We start from the raw sequence: 24,850 nt of genomic DNA, 5'->3' as shown, positions 1-24,850 counted from the left end.
CCCCAAATTCTCCCCCCCCCAAGAACGTGACACCCCAAAACCGCTGTGCTGGGATTTTATTGAAACCATAAAGGAACCGTTCCATCTTCTGCCGTGGGTGCATTTTGGGGGGGGGGGGCTACACAGGGGGATTCAGGCACCCCCATACCCCACTTTGAGGGGGGGACCCAGAGTGTATTTTTTGAGGGGATCCTCCCCCAAGTTTTGGGGTTCAGGCGTGGCGGGCTCGTGCCGCCAGCAGCGCGTTCTCCTCCCGCAGCTCCCGGCAGTCGCTGAGGATCCGGTCGAGGCTGGCGGGGGGCTTCGCGCTCATCTCCCCCTCGATCTGGGGGGGGTAACGGGGTTTTGGGGGGCGTGTTAAAATTGGGGGGGCAGAAAATGGGGGGGGCAAAAAATTGGGGGGGAATTGGGGGGGCAAGGAGTTCAGGGGCAAAGAGTTGGGGGGGACAAAGAGTTGGGGGGGACACAAAGAGATATGGGGAGATGTGAGAGGTTAATTAATACCCCAGTAGCCCCGGGGGGGGTCCCCAAGGACACCCCAAATTCTTGCCCCCCCCCATTATATCCCGCCCCCCCCCCCGAGCCCCCCAAAACCCCCACCTGCTCCTCCAGGTCCCGGATCTCTCTCTGAATGGTCCCAGTGTCCTCAATGGTCCGGATCAGCTGGGCACAGTTCTGGGGGGGTGGGGTGGCAAAAAGGGGGTGCGAGTGACCCCCCCCCAAATTCTCCAGCCCCCTCCCCCATTGTACCCCCAAATTCCACCTGGGCCCCCCCCAAACCGTGTACCCCCCCCCATTACCTCGTGCAGAGCTGCCAGATACTTGTAGGCTTTCCTCACCACCTCGTCCCGCTTGGCGTCCTGGGGGGGGTGACATGGGACGATTTTGGGGGGTGCACGTGGGATAATTTGGGGGGGGGGCACATGGGCCAATTTTGGGGGAGCACACGGGATAATTTGGGGGGGCTCGTGCAACAATTTAGGGGGATCCCCACGCCACAAACTCACCCCTTCCTTCAGGGTCAGCCCATAGACCCCCCAAAAAAAATCCCCTCCTTGATCTCTCTGGGGCCCCCCCCCACCCCAAAGTCTCCCCCCACCCCAAAGGGCCCCCCAAATTCACGCGGGGCCCCCCCCAAACCTTGAAGAGCAGCTCGTCGGTGACGCTGAAGGTCCTCTCCAGCTTCCCCACCAGGGAGTTGATCTCCTTCTGCAGCGCTCGCGTGTCCACCAAAATCTGGGGGGGGGGCGTGGGGGGTCAGGGCTGGGGGGGACCCCAAAACACCCCCCCTCATTTTGGGGGTGCACCCACTACCCACAGAGGCCCCCCCCAAATGCACACACCCCCCACACCCCCCAAGAACTCAAATGGGACCTAATACCCCCCCCCCCAGGACTCCTCTAGGCTTCCCTAGGAACCCCAAAACTCCTCCCCCACCCAAGGCTGAAGGGGGGGGTCCCCCAAATCTCCAGCCCCCCCCCAAACACCCCCCCCCCAGGCCCCCCCAAAATCCCCCCCCCCCACACCTTGCCGATCTCCTCCTTCTGCTTGCGGATGTTGCCCACGATCTCCAGGATGCGCTGGGTGTAGACGGCGCGCGAGACGTCGCGGGGCAGCGCCTCCAGCTCCGCCACCTGCCATGTGTGTGTGTGGGGTACGTATGAAAGTGGGGGACACACCCACCCCCCCCGCACCCCAAAATAATCACCCTGTGACACCCCCCCCCCTCGCCCCTGCACCCCAATTTCTCACCAGTTGTTTGTACAGCTCCTCCTTGCGTCGGGCTTCGGCGGCGGCCGAGCGGCTGCGTTCGTGCAGGGACCGGATCTCCGACAGGCGCCGCGACGACTCCAGCTGCGGGTAGGAGAAACAAAGGGGGTACCCCAAATCGGGGTACCCCCAAAACCCACCGGGGGGGGGGCCAGACACCCCAAAACCTCCAGGAAGGGGCTCTCTGCCCCCAAAACCACCCGGGAGGGGACCTCGGAGTTGTAAATGCACTGGGAAGGGGGCTTCAAACCCGCTGGGGGGACCCCAAAATCTACCAGGGAGGGACCTGGGGACCCCAAAACCCACCGGGAAGGGGACCTGGGCACCCCAAACCACTGGGAAGATGGTTGTAAAGCCCCCAGGGACCCCCCAAAATCTACCAGGGAGGGACCTGGGCACCCCAAACCCACTGGGAACCCCAGAGCTCCCAAGAACCCCCCAAAACCAACCAGGGAGAGACCGGGGGACCCCCAAACCCACCGCGTCCCCAGGATGAGACCCCCCCATGGACCCCAAAACCCACTTGGGGACAATCAGGGCACCCCAAAACCACTGGAAAGAAAATTCTTGACCCTCCAGGGACCCCCAAAACCCACCTGGGGACCCCAAACTCAGCAGAAAGGAGACCCACGGACCCCAAAAAAAGGGGGTACAGACCCCAGACCCCCCCTTACCTGGGCGGAGTCACGCAGGGCCCGGAGGTGCCGGTACTCGGCGAGGAGGGGTCCCCGGTGCCGCTCCCACTGCCCCGCCAGGCTGACGATACGACGGCTGCTGGCCTCCACCACCAGCTGCGAGCAGCGTCAGGGCACCCCCAAAACGCTGCACCCCCAAAAATACTCCCCAGCAAGCACCCCCCAGATTGCCCCCACACACACCCACCCCCATGCCACCCTTCGCCTCCACCGCTGGGGCAGCTGTACACCCCAAACTGCACCTCCCCCCCCCCCAAACTACACCCAAACAGCCTCACAGCCCAGCCCCGCCCCCCCCCAAATCCCCGCCCCAGGGGGGTACCCCAAAATCCTCACCTGGAGCTTGGCCATGTTGCTCTCGGCATCCGGCAGCAGCTCGACTGCCCGCGCCTTCAGCCGGAGGGCGTCCTCCCGGCCCCCCAAAACCAGCCGGCCCTGCCGCACCTCCGCCTCTGCCTGGGGAGGGGGGGCACATGCACCCCATCAGGGCACCCCAAAAAACCCAACGGGCGCCCCGCCCAGGTCCCCCACCCGGCACGCACCTGGGTTAGGCTGAGCTGGGCGTCCCGCACCTCCCCGCGGCAGCCCTCGATTTCGGCCTCCAGCCGAGCCAGGGTCTCCTCCAGGGCAGCTTCCTCGCCGGCCTGGCGTGCCCCCGCATCCTGCGGTGGGGGGGGAAACCCCTTCTAAATGTGGCCGTCAGTAGGGTCCAGAGTGAACGTCTACCCACTGCAGCCATCAGTAGGGTCCAGAGTGAACGCCCACCCACCAGAGCCATCAGTAAGGTCCAGAGTACACATGCGGCCATCAGCAAGATCCAGAGTGAACGCCCACCATTCAGAGCCATCAGTAGGGTCCAGAGTGAACGCCCACCCACCAGAGCCATCAGTAGGGTTCAGAGTGAACACCGCCCCCCCCCCCCCCCCCCATCCCATCCCATTACCTCCTCAGGGCTCTTTGAGGGGTGCAGGGTCTCGGCAGCCGCCTGGATCTGCTGCAGCAGGATTTGGGGGTCCTGCAGGATGAGACCCCAGACCAGGTCAGACCCCAGGGTGGAGGGGGGGCCCCCCAAAACCCACCCCCCACCCCTCCGGTGTGTCCCCCCACCTACCTGCTCATGGGTCAGGTGCTGGGTGCGGGTGAAGCGGGACCCCTTGGGCAGGGCCCCCCCAAATCCCCCGACCCCCCCAGCCCCAAAAGCTTCTTGGAGCCAAGCGGGGTCCAGGGGTCCCGGGGGGGGTCCCTGAGGTCGGGGGGGGCACGCTTGACGTAGGGGCTCCAGGGCCCGGAGCCGAGCACGGAGTCGCTTCCGCCCCACGTATTCCTGGGGGGGGGCGGAAGGGAAGGGGGGGTGTCAGACCCACAGGGACCCCCAAAACACCCCCCCCCAAAAAAGGGGGTCAGACCCACAGACACTCCCCCCCCCCCAAACTCCTAGGGGTGGGGAGAGAAAAGTGGGACCCACAGGGGCCCCCCAAGTCCTGGGGATCCCTGGAGACACATCCCCCTCCCCCAAAGCTTGAGACCCCCCCCCCCATCATTTTGGGGGGGACGCGGGGTCTCACCTGGGGGGGCAGGCGGGAGGCCAGGCCGGGGCCCCCCCATTCCGCCTCCCAGTCGTGCCGGGCGCTGAGCTGGGCCGCGTGCGCCTCCAGCAAAGACGGGGGGGTCCCCACGGAAAGGGGGGGCTGCGCCGGCACCGGGGGGGCAGCCCCCCCAAAATACTCCTGCAGCTCTGCAGAGACGGGGAATGTGAGCAGACCACCCCCCCCAAAACAACCCCCACCTGAACCCCCAAACTTTACACCACCCCCCCGAAAAAAAACCCCCCTCCTACCTGGGGGTCCCCCGCTGTGGGGCAGAACCAGGGGGCAGGTAACGAAGCGATGCAGCCGACCCGTGCCCTAAAAACGGTTAATTAACGGGTTGGGTTTTTTTTCCCCCCAAATTAAGAGGAGGGGGATCACCCACAATTTTTTTTTGGGGTGGGGGGGTCAGGGCCCCCCCAAAACCCACCTGCAGGCGCTGCAGCCGGGCCGTGCGACAAGCGGGGGGCACCCAGGGGGTCCCCAGCTGCTCCTGGATGCGGGCGCCGATGGCTCGTAGCAGAGCCCCCGATTTCCCTGGAGGGGTGGGACACAAAGGTATGGAGTGCCCCCCCCCCCAAAACCCCAGAGGATCCCCCCAAAACCCCAAGGGACCCCCCAAAATCCATACCGGGGGGCTCAGCCCCTCTTTCGCTCTCGTCCCGTGGCAGCTTTTCCACGAGGAAAAGGAGGAGGCGGCGGGTGTCGTGCTCGGAGCTGTAGAGGAAGGTCTGGTACCCCACGTCGCCCCCAAATCCCAGCTCCTGGGGCGGGAGGTGGGAGGTGGGGGGTCACCCCAAAAATTTTTGGGGTGCCCCATTCTCCTCCACCCCTAAAAATTTGCCGGAGGGGAATGCCAAGGTCTGAACCCCAATGTCGCTCATGTATTACCGGGGGAGAGCGGTGGGGTAGCGGGGGTGTCCCCCCACACCCCCCCCTAAATTTTGGGGTTCCCTTAGGGTTTTTTGGGGTGTACCTGACAAGCGGCGGCCAGGTCGGAAGCGAGTCGGAAGCGCGCGGAGATTCCGGGGGGCAGGAGGGGGCTGAGGGGGGCCCCCAAAGCGGGGTGCACGGCCCGCAGGCAGCGCACGGCCGCCTCCACCACCAGCTCCGGGGTCAGGTCCCGAACACTCTGCACTTCAGGGGGCACCGGCCTTTTTTTTTGGGGGGGGGGCACCCCAAAAAATAATCATAAATAATCATGGGGAGCCCCCCCCCCTCACAGCACCCACAAAAAAAATCCTGACACCCCACCACCGCCACCTCCAGGCACCCACAGGGGTCACCCCCCCCTTCCAGTCCCGTATCCCCCCCCCAAACTCCTTGGGGTGCTCCCCCAGGGACCCCAAAACCCTCTCAGGGAACCCCAAAACCCCTCCCAGGGACCCCAAAACCCTCCCAGGGAACCCCAAAACCCCCCCCAGGGACCCCAACACCCCCCTCAGGGACCCCAATCCCCCCTCGGGGAACCCCAAAACCCTCTCAGGGAACCCCAAAACCCCCCTCAGGAACCCCAAAACCCCCCAAGCACCCCAAAACCCTCCCAGGGAACCCCAAAACTCCCCCCCAGGGACCCCAACACCCCCCCCCAGGGACACCCCCCCCCCCCAATTTCTTAGGGTCGCCCCGCAAATCCCCCAGACCCCTTAAGATCCCCCCCAGTGACCCCCCAAAACCTCCTCCGGAGTCTCCCCCGCCCCGACCCCCCAAAACTCTCCAGTGCCCCCCCCGCACCCCAGAGCCCCCCCAAAATCCCCCAGATTGCCCCCCCCCCCCCGCTCTCCTCCACTCACGTCCCCGCCTGCCGCAGCGAATGGATCAGGATTTTGTCCACCTCCTCCATTTTGGGGGGGGGTCGGGGGGGCCCCCTAAATCCTGCGGGGGGAATTTGGGGGGGACGGGACACCCCGGTTTTCCCGCACCCCCGCAAAGTCCCGCCGCGAGTCACGTGAGGCGGGCCCCGCCGCGGAACCGAGGCAGGCTCCGCCCCCCCTCGCCCAGCGCGGGGCACGCTGGGAGTTGTAGTCCGCGTCGGCGCGGGGCACGCTGGGAGTTGTAGGCGGCGCGAGGCGCGGCTGAGGCGGGAAACTGAGGGGGCGCGAGGCGCGGCTGAGGGGAGGGAAATGGCGGCCGTGAGGGGTGGTGAAGGGGGAACAGGTGATAATGAGGGGAAAAATGGTGCTTGTGAGGGGGGAAGTGGTGTCTATGAGGGGGAAAAGGGTGCTTGTGAGGGGGGAGTGGTGTTTTTGAGGGGGAAAATGGTGCCTGTGGGGTTTGAGGGGCAGCTGAGGAGGAAAATGGTGCTTCTGAGGGGGTAAATGGTGTCTATAAGGGGAAAAAGTACTTGCGAGGGGGGAAGCGGTATTTATGAGGAGCACAGTGGTGCTTTTGAGAGTGGAAATGGTGTCTATGAGAGGGAAATGGTGCTTATGGGGTTTGAGGGGTGGCTGAAGGGGTAAATGGTGTCTACGAGGGGGGGATATGGTGCCTGTTTGGGGTCACTGAGGCAGGAATTGGCATCCGTGGGGCGGCTGAGATAAGAAACGTATCTCTCACACACGTGTGCCCCATCCTTGTTCCCTCTCACACACGTGTGTCGCATCTGTGCCCCCCTGTATGTGTGCCCCCCATCCCTGTCCCCCCCCCCCCACCTCCACCCATCCCTCTTGTGCCCTTGCTCCCCGCGCACTCATGCCCTGTCCCCCTCACACACGCGTGTGCCCCGGCACGTGGGCAGCGCCGCTCTCCCCTGTCTCTGGCACAACGCTCTCGTTAAGCTCTTAATCTCCTGGCAGTGACGAGCTGGGGGCCGCGGGACGAGCTGTGGAGCTGTGGGGAGGGCCCGGGAGCTACCCCAGCACCCACAGACCCCCCTAAATACCCCTACACCCCCCCAAAATACCCCCAAACCCCCCTAGATATCCCCCCACCCTCCCCAAATACCTCCTATATATCTCCTAAATGGTCCCAAACCCCACCAGACCCCCCCAAAATCCTCTTGAAAGTCCCTCAGACTATCTGAACACCCCTCCCCAGACTCTGTAGGTACCTTCAAGGTACCCCAACCTTACTGGACACCCCTAAAATAACCCCCCCCCGACCCCCAACAGGTACCCCCAGACCTCCAGAAACAACCCCCTGGACACCCCTTGCCATGTCGGAGTCAGAGGAGAATGGAGAGGGTGAGTCTGGGGGGGTCTCAGGGGGATATGGGGGTTCTTGGGAAGAGAGGGTTTGGAGGGGGTCCCCAGTGAGGGGGGGTGTCCCTGAGATTATGGGGGGGTCCCCAACAGTATGAGGGGGGTCCCTTAGAGTATGGGGGGGGTCCCTGGTCTATGGGATGTGGGTGTTAAGGGGTGGTCCCTGTGTGGGCAGGGGGTCCCAGGGCTGGAGAGCTTTTGGGGGAGTCCAGGAGGGTTTGGGGGGGGGTGTGTCCTTGCCCCCACCTTGATCGCCCCCCCACATCCCCAGGACCCCCCAAGGAGCCGCCGTCATTTGCCGAAGCCATGGGACAGCCCCCGGGGTGGCCGATAGGTGAAGGCAACGGGGGTCCAGCAGGCGGAGGGACCCCCCCGGGACAGCGGCACCGACGTCCCCCCCACACCAAACACAAAGGGCAGGGCTCCGGGGGGGTCCACCGCTCCCCCCGTGCCCTCTTCTGCCTCCGCCTCAACAACCCCATCCGCCGGGCGGCCATCAGCATCGTCGAGTGGAAGTGAGTTGGGGGGCGTTTTTTGGGGTGTGGGGGGGAAATTTTAGGGGGGTTGAGGGGGCTGCAGGTTTGGGGGGCGGTTCCCTCCCTCCCCAGCCTGCTGCCCCCCCCCCTTTTTCTTTTAACCCCCAGGCCCTTCGACATCCTCATCCTCGCCACCATCTTCGCCAACTGCGTGGCTCTGGGGGTCTACATCCCCTTCCCTGAGGATGACTCCAACGCCGCCAACCACAACCTGGTGAGGAACCCCCTCTAAAAAAGGGGGCCCCCACCCCCCCCACTTTCACTGGACCCGTTGTCCTTAACTGGTCCCAGTCAGGTGCTGGTTTAGCTCGTTAAGGGATAACGCCGCTGCCTAATGAAGCCGCTTTGGGCGCCAGAGGGAATCCGGAATGTGGGGGGCCGCCCCGACACCGGGGTGTGTCCCCCCCTCGGTGGGGTTGTGTGTGTGGGGAGGGTCAGTGGGGTGATGGGGGGTGTCCCCTGAAGCGCGTGCCACACGTGTGCCTCTCGCACACGCGTGTGCTGTTGCCTGTAAGCCGCTTAACCGGCTCTGGGGTGGGTGTTAATCCCGGCTTAGCCAGCCCGGATGCCTGGGTGCCGAGAGAAGGGGATGCTGGGAAAGGGGGACACACACACCTTTTTTTTTTGGGGGGGGGGTGTCCCCCAAATGCCACTGTCCCTTGTCCCCCAGGAGAAGGGGATTCTGGGAAGGGTGGGGGGGTAGTTTTGGGGGGGGAGTCCCCAAAGCCAATATCCCCCAGGAGAAGGGTGGTGGGACGTGAGGGTGGGTGGTGGCCCCGGATGCCCTTGTCCCCTGTGAGGAAGTGGGTGCCCCTGTGGGAGGGGAGGTTATAGGGGTGGGACACCCCCAAATACCTGGGTCCCCCCCACTTTTTCTTTCTCCAGGAACAAGTGGAGTACGTCTTCCTCATCATCTTCACGGTGGAGACCTTCCTGAAGATCATCGCCTACGGGCTGGTGCTGCACCCCAGCGCCTACATCCGCAACGGCTGGAACCTCCTCGACTTCGTCATCGTCATCGTGGGGTGAGGATTTGTCCCCAAGGGAGGGGGACGGGCAAAGCGGGGGGGGGTGCAGGTCTGCAAACGTATGTGTCCGTGTCCTCCTCCCCCAAAAAAATTCTCCCTCAGGCTCTTCAGCGTCATCCTGGAGCAGGCGTCCCACAAACCCGGCGAAGCCCACCACATGAGCGGGAAACCGGGGGGCTTCGACGTCAAAGCCCTGCGCGCCTTCCGTGTCCTCCGGCCCCTCCGCCTCGTCTCCGGCGTCCCCAGTGAGATCGGTTTTGGGGAATCGCACTTGGGGTGGGGGGGGGGCCACCCCGCAGCCTCCTGCCAACCCCTGCCCCCCCCTTCCCCCCCCACCCCGCCGCAGGTCTCCACATCGTCCTCAACTCCATCATGAAGGCCATGGTGCCGCTGCTGCACATCGCCCTCCTCGTCCTCTTCGTCATCATCATCTACGCCATCATCGGCCTCGAGCTCTTCATCGGCCGCATGCACAAGACCTGTTTCTTCATCGGATCCGGTAAGGGGGGGGGACACGGGGGAATGATCACACCCCAGGGACCCCCAGAATATCTGGGACACCCCCACAAAGAATCTGGGTCTGTCAGTGAAAGGCAGTTGGGAGACGCCCCCCCCCCAAGTGACACCCCAGCGAGGGCACTTGCCCCCCTCCCAAACACCCTGAGACCCGCCCCCCCCAGCACCCAGGACCCCCTCAGCACCCTGAGAGCCCCTGAGACCCCCCCCCCAGCACCCTGAGACCCCCCCAGCAAGGGCACTTGGCACCCCAAGGCCCCTCAGACACCCCCCAGCACCCTGAGACCCCCACTTAGAGCCGCTCAGCACCCACCCCCTGACTCAAGACACCCCCGCACTGATCCCAAGCGCCCCCCCCCGCATGATCCCACCCCCCTGCGCCCCAATTTTGCCCCCCCCATCCCCTTTACACCCCCCCATCTCCAGCACACTGAAGCTCCCGGCCCTCCTTACTCCCCTCCTCTGCACCCCGCACCCCCCCCACGCTCTCCCAAAACACCCCAGGGACCCCCCCAAACCCCATTTTAGGGGTGCTAACCCCCCCCTTTTGCCCCCCCCCCCCCAGATTTAGAGTCGGAGGACGACCCCTCCCCTTGCGCTTTTTCGGGTCACGGCCGCGCCTGCCTCCAGAACAACACCGAGTGCCGGGGGCGCTGGGAGGGACCCAACGGCGGCATCACCAACTTCGACAACTTCTTCTTCGCCATGCTCACCGTCTTCCAGTGCATCACCATGGAGGGATGGACGGACGTTCTCTACTGGGTGAGCCCCCCCCACCCTCCCTCCCCACCACACACCCCAAAAAAATCCTTACAGCCCCCCCCTCGCTTCCCTGAGCACCCCCAAAATCCTTACCCCTCTCCGTGAGCGCCTCCCCAAAAACCTCTGTGCCGGTGCCCGAGCGTTGCTCGCATCACCTCGCGTGCCGCTGAGGCGTGGATTTGGGGTCCCACCTAACCCCCCTACCCCCCAAATCCCCCCCTCCCCATCCCCCCAAATCCTGCCCCCCAAATCCCGCCCCCCAAATCCCCCCTCCCCAACCACATCGGGGCCCCCCCTCTTTTACAGATGCAGGACGCCATGGGCCACGAGCTACCCTGGATTTACTTCGTCAGCCTCGTCATCTTCGGCTCCTTCTTTGTCCTCAACTTGGTGCTGGGGGTGCTGAGCGGGTGAGGACATCATGAAGCGTGACGTCAGCGTGTCGTTAGCGTGCGCGGCGTCACACGCGCGCGTGTGTGTGTGTGTGTGTGTCCCCACGAAGAGAGTTCTCCAAGGAGCGTGAGAAGGCCAAAGCCCGCGGAGACTTCCAGAAGCTGAGGGAGAAGCAGCAGCTGGAGGAAGATCTCCGCGGCTACATGGATTGGATCACCCAGGCCGAGGACCTGGAGGGCGACGAGGACGAGGGGGAGCACGAAAAACACCGTAAGTGGGGTTTCGGGGGGATGTCGCGGGGCGCCCCCCCTCCCCAAAATCTTCGGCACCCCAAACCCCTGCCCTGCTCCGACCCGCAGGCCTGACGGCCGAGGACCTGATGGGGAAGCGGAAACCGCGGCTGAAGTGGCTGCGGCACGCCAGTCACTCCACCGACACCCACGGTAACGACCCCCGACGGGGTTCCCCACGATATTGGGGTGTCTCCCCCCCCCCCCAAAAAAACCCTTTATCCTGGATATCGGGGTCCCCTGCACGGCGCTGACCTTTGACCCACCCACCCCCCAGCCAGCCTTCCCGGCAGTGAGACGACGTCGGTGAACACCGAGACGGTGGGCGAGGAGGAGGCGCAGCCGACCGCCTGCGACCGCTGCCTGTGAGTGCCGAAATGGGGGGCGCCCGGGACCCCCCCATACCCCTGGGATCCCCCCCAAGACCCTCCTCGCCCCCCCAGTGGCCCCCCAATATCCACCGGGACCCCCCCAGCCTCCCTGAGATATCAATGCTGATGCTGAGACACTCCCCCCAAATCCCCGTGCCCCCCCAGAGACCCCAAAACTGCCCCCCCCCCCCAAAGCCATCAGGGACCCCTCCATAGCCCCTCTAAGCCCCCCTGCCCCCCCCCCCGGGGACCCCAAAACCCTCCCCATGGCCTCAGGGAACCCCCGTCCGTCACCTCCTGGGACCCCCCCCTCAAATTTTGAGGTAACTTTGCGCTTTTCCCTCCCCAGGGGCAAAATTACGAAGACGAAATTCTGGTGAGTTGCGGGGGGGGGAAATAACGGGGGTGGGGGCGGAAAAAAGGGGGGGCATGCAGCGAGGCCCCCCCCAAATCCTCCCACCTGACAGGGGGGTGTCTCTGTAACCCCAACACCTCCCCTCTGCCCCCAAAATACCCCCGCTCCCACGTCCGCCTGTCCCAACACCCCTCCGTCCCCTCCCGTACCCCCGAATCCCCCCACCCCCCCACCCCCGTACCCCCAATTTCCGCCCCCCCAAGGCGCCGCCTGCGCCGACTGAACCGCCTGTGGCGCCGCCGGTGCCGCGGGGCGGTGAAATCCGTCTCCTTCTACTGGACCGTCTTACTCCTCGTCTTCCTCAACACCCTCACCATCGCCTCCGAGCACCACGGGCAACCCCCTTGGCTCACCCAAACGCAAGGTACAACCCCGCAACAACGCCCCAACGCCCTCCGATTGTTGCGGGGGGGGTGCGCGCGCGGCTGTTTCTCCAACACCTCCCGGTATTTTTGGGTTTTGGTTTTTTTTTTTTCCCCCTCTGGAAGCCTACGCCAACAAGGCGTTGCTGTCGTTGTTCGCCGCCGAGATGGTGTTGAAGCTGTACGCCCTGGGCCCCGCCTGTTACTTCGCCAGCTTCTTCAACCGCTTCGATTGTTTCGTGGTGTGCGGCGGGGTGTTGGAAACGGCGCTGGTGGAACGAGGGGCCATGGAACCCCTGGGCATCTCCGTCCTCCGCTGCGTCCGTCTCCTCCGCGTCTTTAAAGTCACCAGGTGATGGTGACGACGACGACGACGTTCGGGGACGCGGTGACAACCCGCCGCCTCCTGTTGGCGTGGCGAATCCTTTCCCAGTCCTCCCAGTAACCCCGGCGTCCCGCAGGCACTGGGCGTCGCTGAGCAACCTGGTGGGCTCTTTGTTGAACTCCATGAAGTCCATCGCTTCCCTCCTCCTCCTCCTCTTCCTCTTCATCATCATCTTCGCCCTGCTGGGCATGCAGCTCTTCGGGGGACGCTTCAGCTTCGACGAGACCCAGACCAAGCGCAGCACCTTCGATACCTTCCCTCAGGCTCTGCTCACCGTCTTCCAGGTACCCTGAAATTCACGGGGGTGGGGGGGGGGTGGGAACGGGACACGACACCCCAAAACCCAGAGGGGGGTGACCCCGATATCCGGAGGGGGACCTTGATACCCGTGGGAGGACCCCAAAACCCACAGGGGGAAGCTCAAAATGCGTGGAGGATCCTGGAACCTGTGAGGGACTCCAAAACCTCCTGGAGGGGACACCCTGAAACTCCTGGGGGGGGACCCCAAACCTCCTGGGGGACCCCAAAACCCCTGGGAGACCTCTAAAACCTGTGGGGAGATCCCAAAACCCAGAGGGGGACCCTGAAATCCCATGGGGGGACCCTGAAACCTGTGGGGGATTCCAAAACCTGTGGGGAGACCCTGAAACTCCTGGGGGACCCCAAAACCCCTGGGAGACCCCTAAAACCTGTGGGGAGACCCCAAAACCCAGAGGGGGACCCCAAAACCCATGGGAGACCCCTGAAACCCGTGGGAGATCCGCGAAACCTGTGGGGAAACCATGAAGTCCCTGAGGAGACCCCAAAACCCAGAGAAGGACCCTGAAATCCCATGAGAGACCCCCCCCAAACCTGTGGGGGACCCCAAAACCCGTGGGGAGCCCCCCAAAACCAATGAGCCCCCCCCCCAAAACACATCCCTTCACCATCCTATAGTTACTCCAGGGTGAAGCCGCGCCCTGACGGAGGAGAATAGGGAGGCAGCGATGTACTGGGAGCACTGGGAGGGTGTACTGGGAGCACCAGGGGGGGTGTACTGGTTTTGACGGGGGGATGTGGAGGTTTTGGGGTGACCCTGGTGTTTTGGGGGGGCTCCCTCCAGATCCTGACAGGGGAGGATTGGAACGCGGTGATGTACGACGGCATCATGGCGTACGGCGGCCCCGTCTTCCCCGGGATGCTCGTCTGCGTCTACTTCGTCATCCTCTTCATCTGCGGGAACTGTGCGTGGGCGTACTGGGAGCACTGGGAAGGACTGGGAGAGGGGTGCAGGGTAACTGGGAGGGACTGGGAAGGGAGACTGGGGGGCTGGTGTGGGCGACACCGGGCTGGGAAACAGAGATGGGTGGGGGGGGTGGAACTGGGAGCAGGAGTGAACCTGATGAGAGGGGAACTGGGAGGATACTGGGAGGATACTGGGAGCGCTGGTTGACCCTTTTCTCCCCGCAGACATCCTCCTCAACGTCTTCTTGGCCATCGCCGTCGACAACCTGGCCGACGGCGACAACATCAACTCGGGGGGCGACAAAAAGTGAGCTCGGACGTCGGGGTCCCTTTGGGGGGGGTCCCTTTGGGGGTCCCTTTTGTGGGGGGGGTCCCCTGGGTGTGGGTCCCTTTGGGGGGGGGGTCCCCTGGATGTGGGTCCTTTTGTGGGGGGGGTCCCCTGGATGTGGGTCCCTTTTGTGGGGGGGGTCCCTGGGTGTGGGTCCCTTTTGTGGGGGGGGTCCCCTGGATGTGGGTCCCTTTGGGGGGGGGGTCCCCTGGATGTGGGTCCCTTTTGTGGGGGGGGTCCCTGGGTGTGGGTCCCTTTGGGGGGGGGTCCCTTTGGGTGTGGGTCCTTTTGGGGGGGGGGGTCCCTGGGTGTGGGTCCCTTTGGGGGGGGGGGGTCCCCTGGGTGTGGGTCCCTTTTGGGGGGGGGTCCCCTGGGTGTGGGTCCCCCAGACACCTGGCTCCTCTGTCTGAGCCCCCCCCCCCCCCCTCCCCCCAAAACAGGGAGAAGGCCGGGGAGGTGGAGGCCGGCGCGGGGAGCCAGGACGTGAGTGTGAAGGTGAGTGTGAGCGGGGTGTGCCCCCCCCCCCCCAGCCCCCCAAGTGTGCACGCCCCTCGCACACTCAGCTCCCCCCCCCCCAAATCCCTCCCCAGGTTGAGGGGGAGCAGCCGGAGGAGGAGGAGGAGGAGGAGGAAGAGGAGGGGAGCGAGGAAGGTGAGTGTCACCCGGCGGGGGGGGCGGGATCTGGGGTGTCGGGGTGACAGCGCGCGGACACCTGTGTCCCCTACAGGTGACGAGGAGACCGGGGGGGAGCGGGAGAGTCTGGGGGGGCCCCGGCTGGAGTCCCTGGAGGAGCCCCCCAAAACCAAAGTGGTGCCGATCCCCGAGGGCAGCGCCTTCTTCCTGCTGGGCAGCACCAACCCGTGAGACAGGGCACTGGGAGCACTGGGGGTACTGGGAGCACTGGGGGTACTGGGGGCACTGGGACTGGGAACAAACTGGGGGTACTGGGAGGACTTGGGAGTACGGGGAGTGGGGGTACTGGGGGCACTGGGAGGACTGGGAGCACAAACGGGGAGCACTGGGATGGGGGACAAACTGGGAGGACTGGCATTGGGGACACAAACTGGGAGAAGGACTGGAGACACTGGGACTAGAGGACTGGGGGCACTGGGAGCACTGGGACTGGGGACACAAACTGGGAGAAGGACTGGAGACACTGGGACTAGAGGACTGGGGGCACTGGGAGCACTGGGACTGGGGACACAAACTGGGGGGGACCTGGGAGTAACTGGGGTGGGGGTAAGGCGTCTGGTAAACTGGGACGGAGGGGAGTAACTGGGAGTAACTGGGAGCACTGGTGCTCGGCGCAGGCTGCGGGTGCGGTGCCACGCCCTCATCCACCACCACGTCTTCACCAACCTCATCCTCGTCTTCATCATCCTCAGCAGCGTCTCGCTGGCCGCCGAGGACCCCGTCCGCGCCCACTCACCCCGCAACCACGTGGGATACTGGGCAAACTGGGATGAACTGGGACAAACTGGGCAGGGGGCGGGCGAGTGGATGTTAATTCACCCCGTAACCGCACGGGATCTGCTCACCCGGTGGTGGGGGGCAGAAATGTGGGGTGCTGGGGGGATCTGGGGGGGGCCCTGGGGGTTTTGGGGGGCCCTGGGGGGGTTGGGGGGTGTTGGGGGTCACCCTGTTCCCCCCCCCCCCCAGATCTTGGGCTACTTTGACTACGCCTTCACCTCCATCTTCACCGTGGAGATCCTGCTCAAGGTACACGGGGGGGTGTCCCCTGGGATTTTGGGGGGGTCCCCACGGTTTTTGGGGAGTCCCTGGGGTTTGGGGGGGTCCCGGATGTCGGGGTTCACGGTCTCCCCCAGATGACGGCCTTCGGCGCCTTCCTGCACAAAGGCTCCTTCTGCCGCAACTGGTTCAACCTCCTCGACCTGCTGGTGGTCGGCGTCTCCCTCATCTCCTTCGGCATCCAGTGAGCCGCCGCGGGCGGAACTGGGAGGCACTGGGAGCGCCACTGGGGCACTGGGAACGCCGTTGGGAGGACTGGGAGGCACTGGGAGCACTTGGAGTGCTTTTAGAGGCACTGGGATCAGCGTTGGGGGCACTGGGAGTGCCACTGGTGGTACTGGGAGCACTGGATGGGGGTGTTGGAACATGCTGGGAGTGCTGCTGGGTGCAGTGGGGGTACTGGGAGGCACTGGGAGTGCTGCTGGGAGCACTGGGAGGCACTGGGAGTGCTACCGGGCACAGTGGGGGCACTGGGAGTGCAGCTGGGGGCACTGGGAAAGTCACTGTTGTCACTGGGGAGGGTACAAGGAACGTCACTGGGAATACTGGGAGCGCCGCTGGGGGCACTGGGAGTGTTACTGGGAGGCACTGGGAGCACTGGTGTCCCCCGGTGCCCGCGACAGCTCCAGCGCCATCTCGGTGGTGAAGATTCTGCGGGTGCTGCGCGTCCTGCGGCCGCTGCGAGCCATCAACCGCGCCAAGGGCCTCAAGGTGCGGCACTGGGAGCACTGGGAGGGCCCGTGGTGTGCTGCAGGCTGTACTGGTGGGACTGGGAGGCACTGGGACGCCCCCGCGTGTGGGGTGTTACTGGTGTCGCTGGGGGGATGGGACTGGGAGCTGGGGGTCCCCCTGGCACTGCTGGTGACATGGATGATGTCAGTGGCAGTGTTGTGATGTCACGGGTGTCCCCTTTTATCCGGGTGTCCTGATGTCACCAGCACGGGGTGTCTGGGTGTCCCTGATGTCACCAGCACGGGGTGTCACCGGTGTCCTCGTGTCCCTGGTGTCACGGTGTTCCCGGTGTCCCCTTGTCCTGGTGTCCCCATTGTCCGGCTGTCCCTGACGTCGTGTTGTCCCCAGCACAGGGTGTTCCCACTGTCCCTGTTCATGTCCCCTTGTCCCTGATGTCCCCTGGGTGTTCCCGTTGTCCCCACGTCCCCGACGTCCGTCCGTCGCTCTGTCCCCAGCACGTGGTGCAGTGCGTCTTCGTGGCCATCCGCACCATCGGCAACATCATGATCGTCACCACGCTGCTGCAGTTCATGTTCGCCTGCATCGGGGTGCAGCTCTTCAAGGTGGGGGGGGGGAACACACGACACATGGGACAGACCCCCCCACACCCCCGGGGGGTCCCCCAAATCCCCCCACGAGGGGGTTGGGGTCCCCCTGACTCCCCGGGTTCCGCAGGGGAAGTTCTACAGCTGCACGGACGAGGCCAAGCACACACCCGGCGAGTGCAAGTGGGTCCCAGCACCCCCCAGGCTGACACCCCCCCCGCTGCCCCCACTGCCCTGCTGGGCCCCCAGAGGGAGTGTGAGCGGGAGCGGGAGCGTGAGCGGGAGCGTGAGCGGGAGTGTGAGCGGGAGTGTGAGCGGGAGTGTGAGCGTGAGTGTGAGTGTGAGCGGGAGCGTGAGTGGGAGTGAGCGTGAGTGGGAGTGTGAGCATGAGTGTGAGCGGGAGTGTGAGCATGAGTGTGAGTGGGAGTGAGCGTGAGTGGGAGTGAGCGTGAGTGGGAGTGGGAGCGTGAGTGGAAGTGGGAGCAGGAGTGAGGGTAGGTTGGGAGTGCAGGGTGTGTGTTAGGCGGGTGTAGGCTGTAGGTAGTGAGGGAGTGTGGGTTGAGTGAGTGTAGGCATGACGGTAGGCTGTGTGAGGGTAGGCTGAGTGTGATTGTAACTTGAGTATGAGTGTAGGCATTGAGTGTAGATGTGAGTGTAGCTTGAGTGAGTATAGGCTGAGTTTAGCGTGCAAGTGCAGGCTGACTATGAGTGTACCTTGAGTGAGTTTAGATTGAGTGTGAGTGTAGCTTGAGTATAGGCTGATTGTGTGAGTGTACATTGAGTGTGAGTGTAGACTGAGTGTGAGTATTGGTTGAGTGTGAGTATAGGCTGTGAGTGTAGCTTGAGTGTGAGTGTAGGCTGAGTGAGTGTAGTTTGAGTGGAATACGGGCTGTGAGCATCGATGTGAGTGTAGCTTGAGTGAGTGTAGGCTGTGTCAGTTGAGTGTGAGTGCCAGGCTGAGTGTGAGTGTAGGCTGAGTGTAGATGTGAGTATAATTTGAGTGTAAGCTGAGTCTGAGTGTATCTTAAGTGAGTGTAGATAGAGCGTGAATGTAGATTGTGAGTGTAGGCTGAGGGCATAGTGTGCGTGTAGGCTGAGGGTGTAGACTGAGTGTGAGTATAGGATGAGTGAGTGTAGGCTGAGTGTAGGCTGAGTGAGTGTAGCTTGAGTGTGAGTGTTGATTGTTCATGTGAGCGTAGTTTGTGAGTGTAGGCAGAGTGTAACTCGAGTGTGAGCGTAGACACGAGTGTAAGCTCTGTGTACGTGTGTGCTTAGCGCATGTGGGCCACCGAGCATGTGTGGATTGTGAGTGTAGCCAGAGTATATTGTGAGTGTAGAGCGAGTGTGAGTTCAGGGTCTGTGTGGGGAGCGTGAGTGGAGGCTGTACCTGTGTCTGTGTCCCGCAGTGTGCCCACCGTGTCGCTGTGTCCCCCAGTGTCCCCTGCCCCGCTGATGGCCGTGGGCAGGGGCTCATTCGTGGTGCCGGGGTGGTGTCTGTCACCCCCTGGGTGCGGTGTCACCCGTTGTCGTGGTGTCCCCACCCGCTGTCACCCCCCCCCCCGCGCAGGGGCACCTTCCTGGTGTACAAGGACGGGGACGTCTCCCACCCGTCGGTGCGGGAGCGCCTCTGGCACAACAGCGACTTCAACTTCGACAACGTGCTGGCGGGGATGATGGCGCTCTTCACCGTCTCCACCTTTGAGGGCTGGCCAGCGTGAGTCACCCCGGGGGGGGCGGTGACACTCAACCCCCCCCCCCGTGGTGGTGGGTACCCCCCCCCACACACACACCCCCCCCCCGCCCTGTGTTTGTGTGTGTGTCCCCCCCTCAGGCTGCTGTACAAGGCCATCGATGCCAACGCCGAGGACCAGGGTCCCATCTACAACTACCGGGTGGAGATCTCCATCTTCTTCATCGTCTACATCATCGTCATCGCCTTCTTCATGATGAACATCTTCGTCGGCTTCGTCATCATCACCTTCCGGGCACAGGGGGAGAGCGAGTACCGCAACTGCGAGCTGGACAAGAACCAGGTGCCCGGGGACGCTGCGGTGTCACCTCGTCACCCTCCCTGTATGCGGTGCTGTCCCCCATGACAGCCGGCTCTGTGTGTGTGTGTGTGTGTGTCCCCGCTACACCCCGCAGCGGCAGTGCGTGGAGTACGCCCTGAAGGCGCAGCCACTGCGGCGCTACATCCCCAAGAACCGCAGCCAGTACCGCGTCTGGGCCATGGTCAACTCCACCGCCTTCGAGTACATCATGTTCGTCCTCATCCTCCTCAACACCATCGCCCTGGCTGTCCAGGTGAGGTGGGCCGGGGGGGGGGAACACCCTGAGGGGTCCTGGGGGGCGGTTAAGGACCCCCCACTCTGTGTCGTCCCCCCCCAAAGCACTACGAGCAGTCCAAGCCCTTCAACTACGTGATGGACCTGCTCAACATGGTGTTCACGGGGCTCTTCACCGTCGAGATGGTGCTCAAGATCATCGCCTTCAAACCACGGGTAGGATTGGGGGGGGGGGGGGTGTGCGTGTGTCGCACGGGGGGGGGTGTGTGTGTCCTCACTACCCGCCTCCCTTGTGCGCAGCACTACTTCTGCGATGCCTGGAACACCTTCGACGCCCTCATCGTGGTGGGCAGCGTGGTGGACATCGCCGTCACCGAGGTCAACGTGAGTCACCCCCCGCTTTTCCCCCGGGGTGTGTCCCCCCCCCAACCCCCGTGTCTGTGGTCCTCGCACACATCGCTGTCTCCATCCATCTCCATCCGTGGTTCCTCACGCCCGCGTGCGACAGAACGGGGGTCATGTTGGTGAGGTACGGGGGTGTCCTCTGGTTCGGGGACTGGGGTGGGTGTGTGCAGGAGTTTTGGGGTGCCCCTCACACCCTGCTGTGCCCCCTCCCGCAGAGCTCAGAGGACAGCTCCCGCATCTCCATCACCTTCTTCCGGCTGTTCCGGGTGATGCGGCTGGTGAAGCTGCTGTCCAAGGGCGAGGGCATCCGCACCCTGCTCTGGACCTTCGTCAAGTCCTTCCAGGTGGGATGGCGGGGGGGGGGGACACTGCGGGGGGGGGGGGGAGACACACGCGGCACGGGGTGGCCACGGTGCGGGGACACACGCACACCCCCCCACACCCCGCTCCATCCCGCACAGGCCCTGCCCTACGTTGCCCTCCTCATTGCCATGATCTTCTTCATCTACGCCGTCATCGGCATGCAGGTGAGGGGCCTTGTGTGAGCGCCGCACGCGTGCACACCCACACACCCCCACACCGCCCCCCCCAGTGCAAGGGGGGGGTCTCGCAAGCCCCCTGTCCCCCCCCAGACCTTCGGGAAGGTGGCGCTGCAGGACGGGACCCAGATCAACCGCAACAACAACTTCCAGACCTTCCCCCAGGCCGTGCTGCTGCTCTTCAGGTGGGGCCGGGGGGGGCCCTGTGGGGCCTGGGCGGGGGGGGGGGTGGCTCTGGGGTCCCGATGGGATTTGGGAGCTCCCTATAGGGTCTTTATTGCCCCTTGGGGTCTGTGGGTCACTGCACAGTGCCTATAGAATCCCTATAGGGACCTTATGGGGTCCCTGTAGGGTCTGTGGTCTCCTTGCAGAGCCCCTATGGCAGCCATAGCTCCCCGTGGGGTTCCTATAGGGTCTCCTGAGGTCCGTATGGGGCCTGGGTGCCCCCGCAGGGCTGCTCCAGGGGTTGGGGGGGGGTGTTCTGCGGGGGCCCTATAGGGTCCAGAGGGGCCCTATAGGGTGGCGCTGGGTGTGTGGGGCGCAGGTGCGCCACGGGGGAGGCCTGGCAGGAGATCATGCTGGCCAGCCTGCCGGGCAAGCGCTGCGACCCCGAGTCGGATGCGGGGCCGGGCGAGGAGTTCACCTGCGGCAGCAACTTCGCCATCGTCTACTTCATCAGCTTCTTCATGCTCTGCGCCTTCCTGGTGAGCCCCACGGCGGCGCTGCCCCACGGCGGCACTGCCCCACACGAAACACCGACACCCCCGCAACGGCACGTTGCTCTGTGTGTGTGTGTGTCCCCCAGATCATCAACCTCTTTGTGGCGGTGATCATGGACAACTTTGACTACCTGACGCGCGACTGGTCCATCCTGGGCCCCCACCACCTGGACGAGTTCAAGCGCGTCTGGTCCGAGTACGACCCCGCTGCCAGGTCTGTCACCGTCTCTCACACCCCCACACACCCCCCCACACCCCCCCCCAACACCCCCCAACACCCCCGGGCCGGGGGTACCCCATGACCACCCCGCACACCCCACAGGGGCCGCATCAAGCACCTGGACGTGGTGACGCTGCTGCGCCGGATCCAGCCCCCGCTGGGCTTCGGGAAGCTCTGCCCCCACCGCGTCGCCTGCAAGGTCGGCCGGGGTTCTTGGGGGGGGGGTACCCAGACACCTGGGGTCTCACACACACCCCCCCTCCCATCACCCCCAGCGCCTGGTGGCCATGAACATGCCCCTCAACTCGGACGGGACCGTGACCTTCAACGCCACCCTCTTCGCCCTGGTCCGCACCTCCCTCAAGATCAAGACGGAAGGTTGGGGGAAGTGGGGGGGCCTGGAGGCCTGGGGTGTGACGGTCAGGGTGGGGGAACCCCCCGATTCCTTGCTGTGTGTCCCCCCCCTCCCCAGGGAACCTGGACGTGGCCAACAAAGAGCTGCGCACCGTGGTCAAGAAGATCTGGAAGAGGACGAAGCCCAAGCTGCTGGACGAGGTCATCCCCCCACCTGAAGGTGAGCAAGCGTGTCAGTCCCCACCAGCCCCCTGTGAGGGGGGGGTCACCCCTTGGGGACCCCAGCACCCCTGACCCTGCCGTGTTCCCCCGCCCCGCCAGAGGAGGAGGTCACCGTGGGCAAGTTCTACGCCACCTTCCTGATCCAGGACTATTTCCGCAAGTTCCGGCGGCGGAAGGAGCGGGGGATGCTGGGCCCCAACGCTGGCCCCAGCAATGAGTGTGCGCTCCAGGTGGGCACCCCCCCCCCCGGGGGTGGGGCTGTGGGGACGGGGGGGTGGGTTTGCCATGGTGACCCCCCACACCCACACCCGCTGTGCTCCCCTCCCCAGGCCGGGCTGCAGACGCTGCAGGCGCTGGGCCCCGAGATGCGGCGGGCGCTGAGCTGCGACCTGGAGGGCGAGGACGGCCATGTGGCCACCGAGGAGGAGCAGCTGACCTATGCTGTAAGCCCCGCCCCTCACCTGCAGGCCACGCCCACCGACCGCACCCTTGTTGCAGGGCCACGCCCACCGCAATGCCCCGCCCCTCTTGCCCGCAGGCTCCTGAGACCCTGTATGGCTCCGCCCCCAGCCCCCCGCTCCTGGGGGAGCCCCCCCCAGCCGCCAGCCCCGTCCCCACCGAGGGGGAGGACCCCGCGCCCCTTCCCCACATCGTCACCCATCGCCTCGGCAGCAGGTACGGCGGGGGGGCGGGGGGCAGATGTGGGGGTCCCTGGGGCCAGCAGTGGGTCCCACGGCCCTGTGTGCAGGCGGCGGTCGGAGGGGGGGAGGCAGGAAGAGCCAGCCCCCCCCGAGGACGGGGCGGAGCCGGGGGGGGACGCGGCGGACGGCAGCCACGAAGAGGACCCGGAGGGCTCGGCCCCTCGCCACCGGTGGGCCGGGGACAGGTAACGCACCACCCGCGTCCCCTGTAACACCTGGGGGAACCCCCCCCCCCCCCTCCTGGAGGGTCAGCCCCCTACCACCTTGTCTCTGTCCCCAGGCGGTTGGGGACCGTGCCCGCCCCCCAGCCCCCCCGCTGGGCGGGAGAGGGGCCGCGGGGGGGATCGCTGCCGCTGCCCCCCCGGCACTTCGCCCTCCACAACGGGGCCCTCGAAGGGCAGCAGCTCAAGCGGCGGCGACTCCTGCCGCCCACCCCCGCAGGTAGGGGAGGGGCTTGCGGGGAGGGGCGGGGTCCCCAGTGAGACACACCCCCTCCTCCCCGTGGCCGGTCCCTCGTGTCCGGGACACGCACGACGCTGAGCGCCCCCCAGGTCGGAAGCCCTCCTTCACCATCCAGTGCCTGCGGCGCCAGGGCAGCTGCGAGGACGAGCCCATCCCGGGCACCTACAACCCCTCGGGCCCTCCCGGCCCTGCACGGCCCCAGGTACCACCACGCGTGACACACGAGTGGGGACACACACGCACACACACACTCACTGCCGTTCTTCTTCCTCCTCCTCGCAGGGTTACGGCAGCTCCGAGACGTGGCGCCTGGGGGGCTCCTCGCACTCTTGGGCCACGGCCCCCACCCGCGGCCATGTCCTCTACGCGCCCCTCATCCTGGTGGAGGGGGGGCCGCCGCCGGGAGGAGGCGGCGGTGGCGGGGGGAGCCTCCCCCCACTCTCACGCTGGTTCGTGGGGGACCGCGGGCCCCCCGGCCCCCTCCGCCTGCGACCCTGTGGCCCTCGGGACACGCTGGCCCGCGGCTCTGCCGACAGCCTGGTGGAAGCCGTGAGTGCACAGGGCAGGGCGGGGGGGGGGGGAACGGGGCTGCACAACGCCCCGAGCCGGTGCCAGCTCCTTCCTGCCCCACAGGTGCTCATCTCGGAGGGGCTGGGGCTGTTCGCCCGGGATCCCAAATTCGTTGCCGTGGCCAAACGAGAGATCGCCGACGCCTGCGACATGACGATGGACGAGATGGAAAGCGCCGCTACCGATCTCCTCACCCGCCGCCGCCGCTCCACACCCCCTCCCGCTCCCGCCGCCGTCTACAGCGACGAGGAGCCGCTGAGGCCGCCGGCCGAGGAGGAGCTGGCCGACGAGATGGCCTGTGTCGGCGGGCTCTAGGACCCGGCTGCCCCCCGCAGGGCCGCAATAAAGGCTGCGAACTGGAGGGGGGCGTTTACAGGGGTCACTGGGGGCGGGGGGGGGGAGAATTACCGCCAAAAAAAAAAAAGTTTTTCCTCAAAAAATGGGAGTTTTCCTCAAAAAAAGGACTTTTCCTCAAAAAAAAAAAGGTTTTTTACCTAAAAAAAAAGAGGGGTTGTCTGTCGTGTCCTGTCCGTCTCCCCCCCCACCCCGAGGGTTTTTCTTCAAAATGGGGGGGGGAAGTGTCCTCAAAAAAAAACTTTTTTTTTTCCTTAAAAAAAAGGAGGGGCTTACCACTCTCTCAAAAAAAAGAGGTTTCCTCAAAAAACGAGTTTCCAAGAAAAGTTTTCCTCAGAAGAAAAAAAGTTACCTCAAAAAAAAGGGGGGGGGGGGGGCCTTTAACCTCCAAAAAAAAAAAAAGGATTTTTTTTTCTTTAGGGAAACTTTTTTTTTTAAAAACTTTTTTTAAAAAAAAAGTTTTTCCTTAAAAAAAAGGGCTTTTTTTCATTTTTAAAAAAAAAAGCTTTACCTCAATAAAAGGGAGGGGAGTTTACCTCAGAAAAAAAAGAGGTTCCCCCTCAAAAAAAAAAAAGGATTTTTATCTCAAAAAAAGGGAATTTCATCAAAAAAGTGTGGGTTTTGGGGTGTGTGTGTGGCGGTTTTCCCTCAAAGGTTTCTACCTCAGGAAAAAGATATTTACCTCAACATTAAGGGTTTGGGTTTTTTTTTTTCCCCTCAAGAAGAAAAAAAAAAAAGTTTTCCTCAAAAAAAGTGGGTTTAGTCCAAAAAAATTTTAACTGAAAAAAAAAAGTCCTACTTCAAGTAAAGGTATTTACCTCAGGGAGAGGGATTTTTTTTTTTTTTTTTACATCAGGAAAATGGATTTTTCCTCAGAAACGGTAAATTTTACCTCAGAGGTGGGTTTTGTTTTTTTTTTTTTACTTCAAGAAAGGTGGTTTTATCACAAAAAAAATTATTTAACCTCAGAGAGATTTTTACTCTCGAGTAGTTTTTATCTCAGGAAAAGATTTTTTTTTTTACCTCAGAAAAGGTAAATTTTTACCTCACAGAGGAGAAATTTACTGCAGGAAAGAGGACTTTTTCCCTTAGGGAGGGGGATTTTACCTCAGGAAAGGGGTGTATTAACTCA

The 24,850-nt window shown here is 63.8% G+C and overlaps 2 protein-coding genes across 2 annotated transcripts; one reads left to right on the top strand and one right to left on the bottom strand.

Annotated features, from left to right (window-relative positions):
- Positions 1–39: 39 nt before the first annotated feature.
- On the bottom strand, positions 40–6,031 carry CCDC22 (CCC complex scaffolding subunit CCDC22). Its single transcript, XM_075738712.1, has 17 exons — positions 5,845–6,031; positions 5,028–5,205; positions 4,683–4,815; positions 4,482–4,588; positions 4,303–4,369; positions 4,031–4,200; positions 3,577–3,789; positions 3,409–3,480; positions 3,008–3,127; positions 2,802–2,921; positions 2,445–2,561; positions 1,753–1,854; positions 1,527–1,634; positions 1,141–1,236; positions 801–860; positions 601–675; positions 40–325 (listed from the first exon to the last, which is right to left on the bottom strand). Exons 1-17 carry the CDS (start codon positions 5,892–5,894, stop codon positions 212–214), a joined length of 1,902 nt encoding a protein of 633 aa, XP_075594827.1. The 5' UTR covers positions 5,895–6,031; the 3' UTR covers positions 40–211.
- A 1,174-nt stretch (positions 6,032–7,205) lies between these two features.
- Positions 7,206–23,751, top strand: CACNA1F (calcium voltage-gated channel subunit alpha1 F). The gene is made up of 48 exons (XM_075738676.1): positions 7,206–7,233; positions 7,523–7,766; positions 7,896–8,001; positions 8,673–8,812; positions 8,918–9,060; positions 9,162–9,314; positions 9,897–10,093; positions 10,400–10,503; positions 10,596–10,756; positions 10,846–10,929; positions 11,054–11,141; positions 11,497–11,523; positions 11,766–11,926; positions 12,051–12,276; positions 12,386–12,593; positions 13,412–13,532; positions 13,759–13,840; positions 14,302–14,356; positions 14,452–14,512; positions 14,589–14,721; positions 15,172–15,301; positions 15,521–15,580; positions 15,688–15,794; positions 16,234–16,321; positions 16,798–16,905; positions 17,018–17,070; positions 18,455–18,601; positions 18,719–18,920; positions 19,033–19,191; positions 19,278–19,388; positions 19,473–19,556; positions 19,681–19,701; positions 19,793–19,921; positions 20,039–20,104; positions 20,210–20,301; positions 20,661–20,820; positions 20,922–21,049; positions 21,158–21,254; positions 21,331–21,433; positions 21,528–21,629; positions 21,731–21,861; positions 21,961–22,074; positions 22,170–22,306; positions 22,380–22,517; positions 22,613–22,773; positions 22,884–22,996; positions 23,077–23,343; positions 23,428–23,751. The coding sequence occupies exons 1-48, from the start codon at positions 7,206–7,208 to the stop codon at positions 23,677–23,679; spliced, it is 5,982 nt and encodes a 1,993-aa protein (XP_075594791.1). The 3' UTR covers positions 23,680–23,751.
- The last annotated feature ends 1,099 nt before the right edge of the window (positions 23,752–24,850 follow it).

Source organism: Balearica regulorum, chromosome 35, assembly GCF_011004875.1.
Source record: "Balearica regulorum gibbericeps isolate bBalReg1 chromosome 35, bBalReg1.pri, whole genome shotgun sequence".
Taxonomy (NCBI): domain Eukaryota; kingdom Metazoa; phylum Chordata; class Aves; order Gruiformes; family Gruidae; genus Balearica; species Balearica regulorum.
Note: the sequence above shows the minus strand (reverse complement) of the source record. Positions and strands in the feature narration are given on the sequence as shown.